Genomic DNA, 17,074 nt, shown 5'->3' with positions numbered 1-17,074 from the left:
CATCATCCAATTAAGCTGCAAGTCAACATTTGCATTTAATTTTTCTTTTGGGCGGTTGCCCTAGAGGGATGTGTTAAAGCATTACTGATCATATATAACATATTTTTATCTTCACATTTACCAATTTTTATTTAGTTTTTACTTTTTTAAACGTATAATGAAAAGAAAGAGAGGGGAAAAAAAACAATTACACTATTATGAAGCTCTTTCATATGCATTTTTTGGACTCTTTTTTTTTTGTTTTTCTTTTGACAAAACAAAAAACATTGAATCGATATGCCTAAAAGACAGCAAATTTTGGACATACAAATCATTTTGTTGCAAACATTGAATTGAGTTCACTAATTTTTTGAGGAAACCCAAAAAAAAAAAAAAAGGAAGTCCGAAGTCCCAACCTGCCTGCTTCCAAGAAGATTAATCAAACCGAAGGGCAAAGTACAAGAAATCTCAAAAACGGCTCTCATCATAAGACAGGAAACCCGCAGCGTATTGCTGTAGATAACGCCACACTGAGAAGATATTCCGTCCTTGCTCACAGCCCCCTCGCCCAAACCAAACCCCTCTCCCAAAAAAAAAAAAAAACCGATAATAATTTTACCCCTTGAAAATTGCCCAGAATAGAAGAAAGCTAATAAGTAGCACGGTATACTACAATTGTGATTTTAGAAACAGTAAAGATGGATTTGTTACCGCCAGCAGAGGCAGCTTCACCAGACCTGATGAAGAAACGGAAGAGTGGCTTTCGGTCCTTGAAACTAGTCGAGGTCGACATGGACGCCGTTTTAGCGGAAGAGCCCTTCGGAGTAGACTATGGCAGACTAGACAATGGCCTGACTTACTATGTCCGATCCAATCCAAAGCCTAGGATGAGAGCTGCTCTTGCCCTCGCTGTCAAGGCCGGGTTTGTTCTCTCTCTTCCCTCTGCTGCCATTTCTTCAATTTCTTGTTTGCAGTTAATTCCAGTGCAATTAATATGAATTGGGTTCTTCTGTATTTATTTTTAACGCATTGCAACTGAGAATAGAGTTTTTTCTTTTTTAAATATAGTAGAATTGTGCACACTGAGTTCTTTATAGTGGGTTGTATAGGTGTGTGTGTGTGTGCAGACTTCAGTTTTTGATAATTATGTGGAAACGGGAGGATTTTTATTTTTGGGTAAAAGCAATATGTTTTTACGTTCTCCCCTTGAATTTTTACACGTGTGTAAATATGTATGTCTGTATGTGATGAGGGAAGGGTTACCATGGATATGTGCATGTATGTTCAAAATGCTATCTTTGACACTAAAATATACGCCCGTATGTATATTCCTACAAGTTTAACTAAATAATGTCCTTTCATGGCTTAATGCATATGTATACAACCACAAGCCTTTGCCTAAACCTTTTTTATCTTTCTACAGCTATATGCAGTATTTTTGGAGCGATTTGGAAAATCAAGATTGTGGAATATGTGTACTTGTAAGTTTGTGATATATGCATGCGTCAAAATGCTGTCGTCTGTAGCTTATATATCCATGTAGTAAGTAGAATACAATTTGCAAAGGGGAGAAATGTGCGTATGTAATAGTAACTAGATAACCACAAGCCTATGTTGAGACCTTTTATATGTTTTAAACAGCTATATATATTATGTAAAGAATTTCTTTTGAAAGAAAGATGGTGCAATACATGTATGTGACAAAATGCTATTATTTCTTGTCTATACAGCCATATGTACTTGTGTGCTTGTATGTGCCAAAATGCTATCCTTTGTTGTCTGTACATCCATGGACAAGGATTATGCATAAGCGCAAGCCTAATGCATGACCTCTTATGTATTTCATCCAGCTAATCAGTAAGGAGAGGACAAGTTTTAAATAAAGATGGTGCAATATATGCATGTGTACCCATGTGCATTTTTCCTGGTTTTTTTTCTTTAATTTATGTCTGCTATGATGTGCTGGCGATGTGTGAAGCTAATTGAACTAGTTGACGTTTGAAAGGTGTGCATATTATTGGAATGACTGATATAGTTAGCAAGCTGAGTTTCTAATTCATGGCAGCTCAGTTTTGGAAGAGGAGGAAGAGCGTGGAGTTGCTCATATTGTTGAGCATCTTGCTTTCAGTGCTACTACAAATTACACGAATCATGATATCATCAAATTTCTTGAAAGCATTGGGGCAGAATTTGGTGCCTGTCAAAATGCTGTCACATCAGCTGATGAGACTGTTTATGAGCTGTTTGTTCCCATTGACAAGCCTGGACTACTGTCTCAGGCTATTTCGGTCTTGGCAGAATTCAGTATGGAGGTGCCAACAAGATTTTTCCTGTTCTAAAATATTGTCGAAAGTGTACGGGTATTTCCTTAATTTTCTGCTTGCGATTTCCAACTTTCTTTGCTTCTATTACATAGGTCCGCGTGTCAATGGAAGATCTGGAAAAAGAAAGAGGAGCTGTCATGGAAGAGTATAGGGGGAATAGAAATGCTAATGGAAGGATGCAGGATGCCCATTGGATTCTTATGATGGAAGGTTCAAAGGTTGTTCTTCAACCCTGCTCCAATTCTTGTACAGCCCACCTTACTTCCCTCTTGCTTTTACAAATTGTCCTCTACTCGATACATGGAGCTGTATGAAGTTCTGGTGCCTCTACAGAATTACTTAAGTGGATGAAAATAATAATTTTCCCATTGCTAATTTGATGCTTGACATTTAGCAGTTCTTTTTTATTTCCCCCCCTGATGCTTCTTCAGTTGTACAAAATCCAAATTTGGGCAGTAAGACTAACAAAAAACATAAGAAAGTGGATGGACAAAGATGAAAATTAAAAACTACTTTTCCCTTTTCTTTTAATATTTTAATTTTGTTATTGATTCATGTTTTCAATAATCTTTAGGAATCTTTTCTTGGAAACAGGTTTCGTTAAGTTGGATTAGCCTATTCTCTCGTGTTTCATTTCAATTAATTAATGGGTGGCAATAGTTTAGGCCACTAAAGAAAAAGGAAAGAATACATACTTGTTCATGAAGCTCAAAGGCCAAATATTTCATGTTTTGTTTATTTTTGGGGTCAGGGTTCAGGGTTCAGGGTTTGAACAATGACTTTTTATTCTCCTGCTGACTGGTTGTTTCATTTTGAAGATTAACACTTCTAATATGATTGTAGTATGCTGAGCGCTTACCCATTGGATTGGAAAAGGTAATACGTACAGTTTCACCTGAAACAGTGAAGGAGTTTTACAGAAAATGGTACCACCCGCAAAACATGTGCGTGATTGCTGTTGGAGATTTTCCTGATACACAGGTTTGAACATTTTCTGCTGTTTGATTCTGAGAGATAACCATGAAGTTGTTTGAAGTTAAGCCTTTGTGCATTGTAATTTTCTCCTCTCTTTTTCTCTTCATTGCAGGGTGTTGTTGACTTGATAAAAGCTCATTTTGGACACAAGTTTTCAGCTGCAGTCCCTCCAGTTATGCCATACTTCCCTGTTCCATGTCATGAAGAGCCACGCTTTTCATGCTTTGTGGAATCTGAAGCAGCTGGGGTCAGCTTTTCACTGCCCTTTATCCATTTGAGGATGCACTTATAAATTTCTTGTCTTCCTACTATACGTGAAAGACATCCTCTATGCATTAGTAAATTTTTTTTTTATTTAATAATTGGTTAGATAATACATACTAATAGATTTTTTTCCCCATTTGGCTTGTTAACAGTCAGCAGTGATGATTAGTTGCAAGATGGCTGTTGAAGAGCTTAGAACTGTGAAGGATTACCGAGATTTGCTGGCAGAGTCCATGTTTTTTCATGCTTTAAACCAGAGATTTTTTAAATTATCTCGTAAGAAGGATCCACCATATTTTTCGTGCTCAGCTGCTGCAGATGTCCTTGTTCATCCCTGTAAGGCATACATAATGACTTCATCATGTAAAGAGAAGGGGACCATTGAGGCACTGAAATCAATGCTCACTGAGGTATGCCTCTTTTGTGATCTTATCTAAGTACTTATTATACATTTCAGTGATACCTTCCATTTCAGGTTGCTAGGGTTCGTATGCATGGGTTCTCTGAACGTGAGATAACTGTTGTTCGTGCTTTGCTGATGTCAGAGATTGAATCTGCATATCTGGAGCGAGATCAGATGCAATCAACCAACTTGCGAGATGAATACTTGCAGGTAGTAGTTGGTTAATCTCTCTCCCTCTCTCTCTCTGCTTGGCTTCTTACCTATACTCTCTTATTAAAGGAAAACCCCAATGGTTTTGAAGCAATCCTTTTAAATCGCATGCCTTCACCTTTTACTTTCAGCATTTTCTTCGGAATGAACCTGTTGTTGGAATTGAGTATGAGGCTCAACTTCACAAAACTCTTTTACCCTGTGAGTATTTCTGAGTGCTTCATTTTAGGTAGCTAACAAGAACCCAAGCTTGAAACTAATTGCTCAGCCTTCTTTTTCTTTGACTAGATATTACGGCATCTGATGTATCCAGATATTCAGAGAACTTTATGACATCACATAGCTGTGTCATAAAGATAATTGAGCCTCATGCAACAGCCATAGTGGATGATTTGAAAGCTGTTGTTCTGAAGATCAATTCCCTTGAGAAAGAAGGGGGTATTTCTCCGTGGGATGATGAATACATTCCAGAAGAAATTGTTAGTACAAAGCCAAATCCAGGGTACATTTACCTTTCTGATTATCAAATATACTATGGATGAGTACGTTGTTTTAGTAATCTATCTTGTTAGGTTTTGGTGATATTTCTCCTTATCAACCAGTTTTTATATTGTCAGTTGCTATTTACAAGGTCATGCTGTCTAAATCTATTAACAATTATTGATTCAATTTTACTTTGTTTCAGGTCCATCATGCAGCAGCTTGAATATTCCAATATTGCAGCAACTGAGTTAGTTTTATCAAATGGCATGCGAGTTTGCTATAAATGCACTGACTTTTTTGACGACCAGGTATTATTAAATCTGATGAAATTTGTTTGATTTGAAACTCCATTCTGTTGTCGAGATTCTCAAGGAATAATGCATGTTAAGATTCAAGTCTTGGGGCAAGTTTGTCAAGTTCAGCTATTATTTTCTAAATGACACGGTCTGGAGTTGAATTAGTGAAACTTTTGATGTTATGATTTTCAGATTTGGCGAATTCTAGGATCATATTATAGCAGCATCTGCTAAAGAAAACATGAATAGTCCATTGCATAATTTTTGGGATCCATGTAAAGAGAGGAACACTTTGAAGGAGTTTAGGAAATCATTTTGCACCTTAAAGCTGATGATTGGAATTATTGTAGCTGGATAGATAGCTTCTCAAAGCTGGTGTATCTTTCTTCATTCTCTAGGAGTGTAGATGTATATAGAGAGGTGATATGTCTCATATTTTGGCTCCATTCCTTGGCCCAAAACAAAGACATAGAAAGAAGGAATGGAATTGGAGACTAATATATACCCAAGGAAAGCCTTGTAACTGTTACTTGATAATAGCTCCTGTTAAGAAACTTGATTCTGGAGGGTTGGAGCTTGCCTTAGACAAAGGTTCTCCTGCTATAATAAAAGAAAATAGTTAGAACTCTTGATGTTTAAATTACTTGGACTCTTCTGAAGAAGAATCTGAGTTATTTCTTATGAAAAAGATTTCTGTTAGATAGTTACTCCTGACAAGATTTCAAATTGCCATGAGCATGTTTTCATAATTAACTATTTGTTTAAATAGGTTTTATTCACAGGTTTCTCTTATGGGGGCTTATCTGAGCTTCCTGAAAGTGACTACTTCTCATGTTCAATGGGTCCAACAATTGCTGGAGAGATTGGTGTTTTTGGCTATAGACCTTCAGTGCTTATGGATATGCTTGCTGGGAAAAGAGCTGACGTTGGCACAAAGCTTGGTGCATATATGAGAACCTTTTCTGGTGATTGTTCACCTTCAGACTTGGAAACTGCCTTGCAGGTTGGTTTTGTTTGTTATAATATCTATTACATGGTCAGCACACCACGTAAAAGCATAGTCAGAGAGTTCTTGACACAGCATAACAGCTTGGCAGGCCAAACAGATTTTGTAGGGTAGGTTATGGCTTTAAAACTTGCAGTCTATAACAAGATTATAGGCAAATTGCAGGTGTCAAAATTCTCTAATTCTAATAGAACAGAAAGTTAAAGAAAATCACAGAAAGCACGCAAACAAGGAGGATATCAGATTAGGACACTTTAGGAATCACTTCTAGAAACCTCTAGGCATCTGCATCACTTTATAAGACAAAATTCTGCAGGGATATTATTAATGAAGGAAATCTGTCTTATCTTTGTGGAAACGAATGAGACTTGTGTACACTTAGACGTGACTCCTACTCTAATTAAAATTCTTAACTAGAATAGAATTATAGTAAAAGCTTGCTTATTCACCCCAAGACTGACAAATAAAATACTAATTACCACAAGTAATCACCAAACAGTAAATTAACATAAACATAAAATTCCCGTGAGGAGCCAAAATTACTGAAATATCCCTGGTAACTCAAATGAGAAGATAGACACATTAAGACTTAAACCAACTCCTAAATAGGTTGTTTGTGTTCAAAAGCACGCCAAATCAAAGCTTGGGCATTGGAAAAATCCTTGCCACACCTCTTATAAACCTTAGGTGATTCCTGCTGCTTATCTCTATCAGTTCTGTTGTTCAATTTTCCAGATTTATTCTTTACTTCTTTAACGTAATCCATAGTTGATTTTGTGAGAGGAATAACAAGCATCATTTTTTAGTTTTTTTATTTGTTCTGGGTAGAAAAAGCAGTAGATTAGATGATTGTAGACGGATTTATGCATTGGAGACTGCAACTTTGTTTCTAACCCAGATTTCATGAGCATCGATACCTGTTTTGTTGAATGAATAGCTTCTCTGTGCCCCTTTGTATTTAATTCAATTTTTTGGGTGTAGGACTAATAAATTTTGGATTTGCTTTCACTTGTATCCTAAATATTTCACCATTTAATGTTTATCATATTGTGTCCAGTTTTAATCTTTTTCATTTACATTCTTTCCAGCTTGTATATCAACTTTTTACAACAAACCTGGAACCAGGAGAAGAAGATGTTAATATTGTGATGCAAATGGCAGAAGAAGCAGTGCGTGCTCAAGAAAGAGACCCTTATACTGCATTTGCAAATCGTGTCAGGGAACTCAATTATGGGAACTCTTATTTCTTCAGAGTGAGTGATGAAGTAATTTTGGATCTTTTAGCAGTTTGTCCCATTTATCCAACTTATAAGTTGAACATTTTCCTGCAGCCAATAAGAATCAGTGACCTTCGAAAAGTTGATCCATTTAAAGCATGTCAATTTTTTAACAATTGCTTCAAGGATCCATCTACTTTTACTGTGGTGATTGTTGGGAATATTGAGCCTGCTATCGCATTGCCACTGATATTGCTGTATTTGGTAAGTCACTTCCCTTTCTGAAGGATATTTGAGTTAGGAAAACCAAGCATCTCTATTAAAGGTATACATTTCATCATGCAGGGAGGGATACCTAGGCCTCTTGAGCACATTTTAAGTTTCCACCGCGACGAACTCAAAGGCTTGCCATTCACTTTCCCTTCAACCATAATTAGGTATCTGTAGTTGTATACTGTTTGCGCATAGTAAAAGAATAGAATGTTTTACTTTTCTTTTTTTTGCATAGGAACCTCGTCCATCTAGTGTCATTGGATACATGACTGTGTAATAGCTTTATCTTTACACATGAATAAGATGGACATGTTCTCTCAAAAGCCAAAAGCTAATGTAAATGTTGCATTTGGTTGTAGAGAAGCTGTTCACAGCCCTATGGTTGAAGCACAGTGTTTGGTCCAGCTATGCTTTCCTGTTGAGCTAAAGAATGAAAATATGGTAAGTACATTCTTCGTTTGTAATGGACTTGGTTGTTCCAGTTGCCCAGAGATTCTGTTTTTTCTGGTGATTTCCAAATTGAATTCTTCTCCCCTTGAAATGTCAGATGGAAGATGCCCACCTCGTTGGCTTTCTGAGCAAGCTTCTGGAAACCAAGATATTACAAGTCCTCCGCTTTAAGCATGGACAGGTTTCATAGCTCTTCTTTGCTTTATTATCTGCAAAGTGTCTTGTCTATGGCCTCAATCATGTTATATTGTATATCAGATTTACTCTGTCGGCGTTTCTGTCTTCCTTGGTGGCAATAAACCCTCAAGAGTTGGTAATGTTCGTGGGGACATTAGTATCAATTTCTCTTGTGATCCAGACATCTCATCTGCATTGGTAATTGGTTTCTTCCCTTACAAATTTGGGTAGTTTTTCGTGATTAAGCAAAAATTCTATTTTGCCCTATTTTGCCCAGGTGGATCTTGCTTTGGCTGAGATACTTCGTCTTCAAGATGAAGGCCCTTCAGATGATGATGTCTTAAGCATTCTTGAAATTGAACAAAGGGCTCATGAAAATGGATTGCAGGTCAAATTTATCAATTATATTTTTTGCTAATAATGGTTAGAAAGGAACTGCAAAATTCCTTATATTTTTGAACTTTGACAAACTCACCAATTTTCTGCTTCATCAGGAGAATTTCTACTGGCTGGATAGGATTTTGCGTAGCTACCAGTCAAGGATATATTGTGGTGATGTTGGTGCTTCTTTTCAGGTTGGTGTCTTTATGCTGATATGGCGAATTTCAATATCAGTGGTTTTCATGTTTTGCTTGTGCTATGTCATTGGCATGAGCAAGGACTTTGTTGGAAAAGTATCTTTGAAACTTATTGCCATACTGACATTATCGAGTACAAGCAATAAGGGCTAGAAGGATTAAAACCTTTCTTTTTCGAGTGATGCAAATATTTTCTTATGATTTTGGGATTTGAAGCATTATATCCAGATTATGTGTATTGACTGCTTGAAGAATTGAAATTATCCTGTTTATGTTTTCTTTGTAAGTCCACATCTTGAGTTCATTTTTCTGAAACGATTAATAAAGCAAAAGAAAAAGAATTAACCCTGTCTAGAAAGTTTGCTATAGGTTTTTTGCTACTGGAGTGCATTTTTCTTCTGAACAACTTGACACGTTACAGTATTAAACTGAGGGTAGCAGTCATTACACTTTCGTTTCAGGGGAGTTCATCTGCTTTAAGCAAACTGTAAAAGTTACCAATCACAAATCATGTGCCAGTCAAGGTTCTATATGATTTTCTAATTGTACTGCTCTCCAAAATTGTTATCTGTGAACCGTGTGTAGAATTTGTTAGAAAAATGCTTTTTAAGTATGATTCTCTGTGTAGGTTCAAGATGAGGGACGTTCCAAAGTAAGAAACTCATTGAGACCATCAACAGCACAGCTAGCTCTGCAGAGAATTTTACCTTTTCCTTGCATCAAGCAATACACGGTTGTAATTCTAATGCCTCAGGCATCTCGTTGGAAAAGGTTAAAGTCATTTATCAGATCTGGCAGAAAACACTATGGTAGGGATGCAAAGGTCAGTCACTGTATCTAATTCCTGGTGGTCGACTTTTTGTTCACATGAAATATTCTGCACACATGCTGTCTGCAGCTTCAACGTTCTTGTTATATATAATTTTATCCTTTATACTACTTGAAGGTGCTTGCTCTAAATTTGAGAACTGCATCTTATTAACTGTTTTTTGAGTAGGTACTTGTAATCAGAGTTTTCAGGAGCACCTACTATCATTTTATGTTTGGTTGCCTTCTTCAACAGAACTACCATTTAACTAATTGATTAACCTTGGCATCTTCCTATTATCTCCAGGAAGCTACTTTTTAACTTTAGTACTCAATTATTGGTGCAGTTTTTGGCTGGCATTGCTGGCTTGGCAGTTTTGGGTCTAAGTTTATGGAGGTACTCACGAAGTACACTGAGATCATAGCGAAAGTTGTTCTCCTCTTCCCAACCAGATTACAATGTCGTCGTCAGACTTATAGTGGACTATGAGTCGGCATGCTTGTTCACATAAGGTGGATGGCACATTCAACAAACAAGAAATAATCCTTGAAGAATTGGACTAGCCTTCAGGTGGAGGAGCACTTCAAATTCTTTTGGAGATGATTGAAGCTTGGACTTTCAGTTTATACTGCATATATAAGTTGATATACGAGAATATTAGTAGACAACATTTATGAGACACGTGGAGGTGATCAATAAACCTGGGAAGTGAGTGCACCGTCAACATTATTAGGCCTGATCAGAATACAAGGTAGGATAGCAGCTGTGTGCAATGTATCATAGAGATTGCCTGGTCCGTAAAGATCAGGGATGTTAGTTAATGTACTATTTTGGATATTCTATGAATTCGAATGTGTACAATGCTTCACTGTTATTGATGGGGTTTTGAACAGATTTAACATGGAAAGTTGGCGTGCTCACAGATTGTGCGAGCGAGAGAGACTTCATCATCATCATCACTGTAATGCGAATGACGATTCTTACAGGAATAAAATTGCTTGAGCACTCACTATTTCTGCTTCATCGAATATTAGAGGCCCGCCCTCAGTTTCCTACTACGCTACATTGTGGAGTAAGAACTCCCAAGAATTCTCTTTCTTCATCCCCAGTCGAATCACTGTTTGCAGCTCAGGAATCTATTTATCATCAAGGCAAAAAGAGTAAAGAAAAGAAGTTGGAAAAAGAATTTGCAAACTGCCACAAGACAGACGTCCCAGACTCCCAATTAATGAATCAGACTTGCATTCCCAGAATTTGCGGGTGTTGACAATCTCAATCCTAAAATTAACCGTCAGCCTTTGGATTGGTGGCCAGCACCAAGTCCTTAAGGCTTGATGAGGTGGGAAATCAAGAGTTCAATCCTTGCCTTTCACGAAGTCCTTAAGGCTAGATTGATGCGTAGTGCATCCATCTGGTTTGATGATGGTTCAGTCTTTATTGGCTTCCAGTAGGTTCAGTTGGGTCTCTCCCTTATATTAGGATAGAGTAGGATTATAAAGATAAAGTAACGATTGACCAAAAAAAAAAAAAAACAATCGATCCTAATATTAAGTTTGGTTGGGCCGAGAAAAAATCTGTGGCAAGGCGGCCCAATATAAAGAATCCACAAATTATCAGTTCACGGGCCGGCCCATCATCAACACTACCAGCATTCACCCGTCAGTAGCCCTAGTAGTTGAAAGGGTCTAACCCCTCCCAATCATCCACGTCTTACAACTGGTTTGCCGCCTCGCTCCAGTGTTGAGGTCTCTTGTAGTCTTTCTCCCGCTCTCTTCTCGCCCCTTTCCACCAGCGCATGTATCTGAGAAGCACACACATTCTAATTTCTTCTCAGATTATTAGAATTGCTTCCGAGCAAACAAAATATTGATAATCTGTGTTTTCGTTGTTTGTACTGATGCAGTGTTAAACAAGCAGAGGGGCAAAGAAAATGGTGGACAAAACTAAAGGAAGAAAAGAGGAGGTGGTTACCAGGGAGTATACCATCAACCTCCACAAGCGCTTGCATGGCTGGTAATTTTACCACGCACAGAAAATTTCACCTATGCCCTTCTCCTGTTCTGTCTTTTTTGTGAAAATTTAGACTTGCCTTCGTGACAATTTATTTCAATGATGTGTTTTTTTTTAAGTCGAGGAAGGGTCTTGATCGTTAGGATTGATAAGATAGTTCTTATTTACTTTCCGAAATAGAATTTATTTTCGTGGTAGCTCTGGATAATAAGTTGCAGCTTCAGTAAATGGGAATGGGAAGGGAACCAGTTGTGGTGTCTTTGTCAATTCTGTAGGATTTAACCCTTTTTAGTTGTTGTTATTGGTCAAGTTTTATGGTAGTTCTTGTCATTTGTCCTAGGTGTTTTGGTTTAGCTGTAATCCAAAACTTTGACGCTGATCACTCTGTCATTTGTTGTTTCCTTCATGACACACGCAAAATGTCCTCTACTCGGGTCAAGGCTTTTGATTTGTTGATGTCCTTTCATGATTAACCAATAAAAAGACGGTTTTGTTCTGAATTTAGGAGTGTTTCTATTTTCATGAATTTTAAGGAAAGGTGAGATAAAAGAACTTGAAACTTTACCAGCCTGTGTTTGGTTTGAGCTGTGGAGTTTGTTTTCACAAGAGCAACAATTCTTGCAGTTTATATCCTGTAATTTTTGGAGGAAAATTTCTATGCTTGTCTGACTTTGTTGACAAATCCATTTCTTTGAAACTTTTTTCTGCTCAAACAGACCAAAAATACAATTAATTCCCTTTATTGCTTTTCTTCTTAAAAAAAAAGGTTTCATACACAATGCCGTCCTTTAAAAATGTGCATCACTTGGCGTTGTTTGTGGCTTGACAAATTATGGCTGCTTTGATGGATGGTACTTGCAATACAGTATTTTGGTCATTGACGTTTGTCATCCATGTTGCTCTATTTTGTTGCTTGGGTTAATTGTGCGGTCTTATCATGGTTAACAGCACTTTCAAAAAGAAAGCTCCTAAAGCCATTAAGGAGATCAGAAGATTTGCACAGAAAGCCATGGGGACAACAGATGTCAGAGTGGATGTGAAGCTGAACAAGTACATCTGGAGCAGGGGGATCCGAAGTGTCCCAAGACGTGTCAGAGTTTGTATCGCTCGCAAAAGGAATGATGATGAGGATGCGAAAGAAGAGCTTTACTCTCTTGTTAATGTTGCAGAGATCCCACTTGAAGGGCTGAAGGGACTGGGTACCAAGATTATTGAAGATGATGAATAGTCTATTACATTTGACTGGAATGATACATTAAAGTTTTTGTTACTTTTCTTCGTCCATGAGATGGATTTGGTTTTTTCACAGTTTATTCTGTTCTTAAATTACCAGAGTGCGTGGCTTATTCAGATGATGTTGCTGCAATACATGTTTTTTGGCTAGGAAGCTGCAAGTTTTGATGCTTTGTCCTTGTCAAGCAATTCTCTTTCAATGCTGAGTTTAAGTTATTTTCTGTGGCTGCCGAACTGGGACTTTTTTGCTGTATATGCTGCCAGTTATGTTTGGAATGCATCTAGAACCAAAGCAACTCAGGATATGCACTTTTATGCTCAAGCGAGCCTAATAGAGTTGAACAGCGGCTTTGATTGGTTACTTCGAAGGCCGAATTCCAAGCGAGAGTTTGCTAAATCTGAGCTTTGAGTGAGCATCTTAAATTTTTACATGTAAATTTCAAGTTCTATGCTTATTAAGCCAAGTTAAAGCTGAGTTTGAATCTAACACATTTTATTTATTCACGCAAGCTTGGTTATTTTATTCGAGTGGCTTGATTAGCAATGAAGCTGTAGCTGTGTCATAAAACCTGGCAGATTCGTTGCTATGTGATGTAAATTCAGCAGATACTTACATTTTCGTAAGCTTTTGTTCCAAAGAAATTATTCAGCATTTGCGTATCCAGCTAGTTATTCAGTTGTCATTTCTAGACGAGCTTTTGTTCAAAAAGAATTATTCAGCATTTGCGTTGTCTAGCTAGTTATTCAATTCTCATTTCTAGCATTCGATGTAAATACGAAGAAGCTATTTTCATGGCGATGTGGCAATCACATTGTTGTTGTGACTGGCCTATGATCAAGTACAAGCCTTCGTAGATGATTGGAGTTCTGAGAGCTAAGCCTTCACTGGCTATCCACTCAAAAGAAAAAGCAGAACTAGTAAATACCACACTCAATCCCACAAGACGTCTAAAATACACGGGAATTGGCATTCAAGCACAGAAATGGTACCAGGTCCATGCTTTGCAACCAGTCATTTTGTCTCTTAGCCAAGTATTAGCGAACCAGTCTGGCAAGTGATACCTTTTGAAGGCTTTTCAAGCACAAGCACAACTTACAGCATGGGTATAGAACCGGGATATTTGATTGAATTCTGAAATACCAATATGTGAACGAAAGCAAAAGAACCAAAAAATACTAAACAAAAAATTCTGTGAAACCGTCAGTCGAGCTAAGCTATGTTAGGATGTGCACTAGTTGACCATACAATCACAAAAGACAAGATGCTTCTACCACGGAAAATGATGCATCTTGACAAGTAACCGTTCTACAAAGTAACCATTCGACTTGAGGACCAGTGAAGCCGGTCCTCTTGCCAAAGAAGCCAACTTCTCTTCACTGAAGAATCAGAAGATTGTTGTGTATGTGTTTTATCTGTTCATTTTTAACAATGATCCAAGCGGAACTTAACTGGCCTTGTAAGAATACATATATCCTCGAAGTTTTCTAACTTCTTCAGATGACTCATTCAGTAAATGGTCAACATAAAGGCAGACTCCAGCTCCACTGCAATTTCAGGGAACCATGTTCTGCTCATTTACTCAATAAAGAATTAAGTTAGCATAGTTCAAAGCAAGCTCACCTGAGGGGACCTAGAGGAAGCCACAAAACATCCCATCTATACTTTGACAATCTGTGAAATAAAGGAAACAAACATTAAGTCTTCATTTAGATCAGATTTATAATCAGTCAAGTTTGAATGCAGTTGCTTGTTTACTAAAATATGAGACAACTTATTTTTATGAAAGTTTTGTGCATTATATTGTGAAACCCCAATACTAATTGCAACTACGGCTAAGTTCAAGTAACTTTCATCCTTGATTAAGGAAAAGAGATATAAAAAAGTCGGTTATTCTACCATTCTTTACAATGTTCTTCAGATCAGATAATAATTGCAACTATGGCCAAGTTCAGATTAAGTGAAGGAGATGTGAAAAAAGTTGGTTATTCTACTATTCTTCACAATGTCTTCTGACCAGATTGCAATTGAGCTGGCGCATACAGACTTTTGCAGAGTCAGGTAATAACCAACCTCAGCATGTGATGTAACCAGAAAAACATCAATAGTAAGCCAGGACAGCAGGAGGACCAAAGCCATCGGCGACGGTGCTTCGAGTTATGCAGTAACCCCTTAATGGCCAGGAAGCACACCAAAACGGCTGACCAATCTGCCATATATTCCAAGTCAACACTAAGGGGAGCAAAAAAAATTGAGTTTTTTCAATATGATTGCAAATTCTTAAGTAGCACATCATATGTGTCAAAAATTCCAATTACTTAATATCATCTTAGTTAGAGATCAGTTGACATATAGCTGCTTGCGGATAGGAGCAAAAGAGGAAACCAACCTGCTGTTATGATGCTCCATGAGTCAACCTCGTACATAAAATAAGCATGATAGCGCTGTTCATCAGTAGACAAAAGAATGGGCATTGAACACTTATATTGAGCACTTAATAGGATATAAAACCGTTCGAGAGCATTGCGTGGTACATTTCATTGGTCTCCTTGCTATCATCTACAAAAACCTAGATGTGACTTTTGAAAATTTTCAACTTAACAATTTAATGTCCTTGGGGAAAGTACTGTGAAATAAAGAAAATTAATGCATTCTGTATTAGCTGGAACTTTACATATGATGATAAATTACCAACTTGATACGCAGGCTAAGATGAGGGTTTTGGCGGATGTCTATTATGCAGATTATGCAGCAACATGGAAAAAAAGAAACTGTTGGAAGATCAGTTGTCATAACTTTTCATCCCTTCCCAACCCCTGCCAACTAAAATTTGTTAACTCATGATGAGTTTTTAAAGCTACAAATGCAAGAGAAAGGTGAGCAAATTCTACTTAACTTCATTTCCTGGCTAATAAACTTACAAAACAAACAAAGAATTAGTTCTCCTAGCGAACTTGCTTAACAAAAAATTGGTGAGATATTAAGTCCTAGGCAGCCTAGAAGGTGAGAACAAGCCGATTTACCCCAAATGCTAAATTCAAAGCATCTATTGGTTATTCAATTTTGTCCCAATGAAGTTCCAATTTCTTAAGCAAACTTACAAATTGATGTATACATGTAAGAGACATCTGTACATCCTGCACTGTAATGTTTGTAAAGGAGGAAAAGAAATTCTAGTGAAGCAAATACCAATTCCCATGGAAAAAAGGCCTGGTGATAAATTGAGTATACAAGAAACACCACGTAGCAGAAAAGTAGGCCAGCAAACACGCTCTACAATTGAGAAGACCAGAAAAAAATAGAAAAAGAATATATGAGATGATAAATTGAGACGGAAAACAATACAAAAATCGATTGCAAAGTAGAGAAATAACCCTCCAAAGAAGAGACTGTTGAGCTTGACTACTCTCTAATGATCTGACCAGATCCTCTTGTTCTGCATATCCAAATTGCAACAACATGAATAACCTTAAAATATACTTACAAAATACAAAAAGCAACAACCAAAGTTCCGCTGAGATTAGCTTTTTTTTTTCATAATTATTCCCGAACTGAAAATGGAGAGGAAAATAGAGGAATACCTTGAGGGTCCATGGGACGGGAATCATCGCGAGTGGGAAGAGAGAGATTATCATCCTCATCCCCCGATTTCCTCCATTTCCTCGTTAGCTTCTGCATCATCAATTTTGTGTAATCCCCACCACAATCTCTCTTCTCTTCCAGTAAGTTACTGATTCAGTCTAGTTTTATTCTTTCATTCTCTGCTGGATAATCAAACTGGCTCACCACGACGTCGTGGTGACGCATCTAAATGTGTATAGTATAATGCCGATAATTAATCGGGTTAATTACACTTTGTCCCACCAGCTTTTAAACACTTTATTAACATGTACACTTTGCTTTTTCAAAAAAAAAAAAAAAAAAGTATACTTTGCCCTTGAAGAAGACTAGTCAAGATTGAAAATCTTTAACTCTATAAAAAATTAATAAAATAAGAGATTAAATGTTACGATAAGATTGCTTCTTTCGTTGTTGAAATCTTTTTTTTTTAAGTAACGATTAACTTTTTATACATTAATAGTATAGTAATTTTTTGGCATTAGTAGCAGTCATGTTTAAATTTCAAACTTAAATTCATGTGTATGTGGCATGGTTTAAACTTGCTCGTATAAAAAAAATTATATATTAAACGTGTATAAAAAAGTTATCCTTTTAATAAACTGTCTAATATCTACTATTTTTACCCTTTTACTGTTAAAAAAGGTGAAATTTGATTAATCTATTTTGCTCATCTATATTTAAAAATACTAAGTCGAGTCACAAGTAGCATTTGTTTCTGAAGTCAAATAATCTTCTTTATGGTTTTAATATTGGTTTTAACTGGTCAAAA

At 37.0% G+C, this 17,074-nt stretch overlaps 3 protein-coding genes across 8 annotated transcripts; 2 read left to right on the top strand and 1 right to left on the bottom strand.

Annotated features, from left to right (window-relative positions):
• The first annotated feature begins 531 nt into the window (after window positions 1-531).
• Window positions 532-10,350, top strand: LOC113697129 (zinc protease PQQL-like). Of its 3 annotated transcripts, none has more exons than XM_027216599.2 (21): window positions 532-901; window positions 2,045-2,291; window positions 2,396-2,521; window positions 3,147-3,284; window positions 3,391-3,525; window positions 3,695-3,952; window positions 4,018-4,155; window positions 4,287-4,356; window positions 4,444-4,657; window positions 4,841-4,946; window positions 5,704-5,937; window positions 7,029-7,193; window positions 7,272-7,421; window positions 7,503-7,594; window positions 7,790-7,871; window positions 7,978-8,061; window positions 8,139-8,255; window positions 8,335-8,445; window positions 8,552-8,632; window positions 9,264-9,458; window positions 9,790-10,350. In XM_027216599.2, the coding sequence occupies exons 1-21, from the start codon at window positions 678-680 to the stop codon at window positions 9,865-9,867; spliced, it is 3,045 nt and encodes a 1,014-aa protein (XP_027072400.1). In that variant the 5' UTR covers window positions 532-677; the 3' UTR covers window positions 9,868-10,350. The 3 variants fall into 3 exon arrangements, with proteins under 3 accessions (XP_027072400.1, XP_071911073.1, XP_027072401.1); XM_072054972.1 differs by lacking the exon at window positions 9,790-10,350 and adding an exon at window positions 9,097-9,159 and having other exon boundaries at window positions 9,264-9,405; XM_027216600.2 differs by having other exon boundaries at window positions 758-901; window positions 2,050-2,291.
• A 714-nt stretch (window positions 10,351-11,064) lies between these two features.
• LOC113697130 (large ribosomal subunit protein eL31) lies at window positions 11,065-12,847 on the top strand. Of its 3 annotated transcripts, none has more exons than XM_027216602.2 (3): window positions 11,065-11,188; window positions 11,347-11,456; window positions 12,402-12,847. In XM_027216602.2, the coding sequence occupies exons 2-3, from the start codon at window positions 11,374-11,376 to the stop codon at window positions 12,679-12,681; spliced, it is 363 nt and encodes a 120-aa protein (XP_027072403.1). In that variant the 5' UTR covers window positions 11,065-11,188; window positions 11,347-11,373; the 3' UTR covers window positions 12,682-12,847. The 3 variants fall into 3 exon arrangements, with proteins under 3 accessions (XP_027072403.1, XP_027072402.1, XP_027072404.1); XM_027216601.2 differs by having other exon boundaries at window positions 11,133-11,240; XM_027216603.2 differs by having other exon boundaries at window positions 11,151-11,236.
• A 944-nt stretch (window positions 12,848-13,791) lies between these two features.
• LOC113697128 (uncharacterized) lies at window positions 13,792-16,507 on the bottom strand. 2 transcript variants are annotated; one of them, XM_027216597.2, is made up of 7 exons: window positions 16,266-16,507; window positions 16,059-16,120; window positions 15,874-15,957; window positions 15,074-15,128; window positions 14,758-14,893; window positions 14,308-14,358; window positions 13,792-14,231 (listed from the first exon to the last, which is right to left on the bottom strand). In XM_027216597.2, the coding sequence occupies exons 1-7, from the start codon at window positions 16,363-16,365 to the stop codon at window positions 14,132-14,134; spliced, it is 588 nt and encodes a 195-aa protein (XP_027072398.1). In that variant the 5' UTR covers window positions 16,366-16,507; the 3' UTR covers window positions 13,792-14,131. The 2 variants fall into 2 exon arrangements, with proteins under 2 accessions (XP_027072398.1, XP_071911074.1); XM_072054973.1 differs by having other exon boundaries at window positions 15,074-15,101.
• Window positions 16,508-17,074: the final 567 nt, after the last annotated feature.

This window comes from Coffea arabica, chromosome 6e (assembly GCF_036785885.1).
Source record: "Coffea arabica cultivar ET-39 chromosome 6e, Coffea Arabica ET-39 HiFi, whole genome shotgun sequence".
NCBI lineage: Eukaryota > Viridiplantae > Streptophyta > Magnoliopsida > Gentianales > Rubiaceae > Coffea > Coffea arabica.
This window is presented reverse-complemented; position numbering and strand designations above follow the sequence as displayed.

Coding starts and splice junctions, on each gene's coding strand:
- LOC113697129 (XM_027216599.2), top strand. CDS start 678: ATGGATTTGTTACCGCCAGCAGAGGCAGCTTCACCAGACCTGATGAAG. Junction 4,156..4,286: donor TGCGAGATGAATACTTGCAG/GTAGTAGTTGGT, acceptor TTTTACTTTCAG/CATTTTCTTCGGAATGAACC. Junction 7,194..7,271: donor GGAACTCTTATTTCTTCAGA/GTGAGTGATGAA, acceptor ATTTTCCTGCAG/CCAATAAGAATCAGTGACCT.
- LOC113697130 (XM_027216602.2), top strand. CDS start 11,374: ATGGTGGACAAAACTAAAGGAAGAAAAGAGGAGGTGGTTACCAGGGAG. Junction 11,457..12,401: donor CACAAGCGCTTGCATGGCTG/GTAATTTTACCA, acceptor CATGGTTAACAG/CACTTTCAAAAAGAAAGCTC.
- LOC113697128 (XM_027216597.2), bottom strand. CDS start 16,365: ATGATGCAGAAGCTAACGAGGAAATGGAGGAAATCGGGGGATGAGGAT. Junction 14,894..15,073: donor ATGGAGCATCATAACAGCAG/GTTGGTTTCCTC, acceptor AATATATGGCAG/ATTGGTCAGCCGTTTTGGTG. Junction 14,359..14,757: donor TGGTTACATCACATGCTGAG/GTTGGTTATTAC, acceptor TTTATTTCACAG/ATTGTCAAAGTATAGATGGG.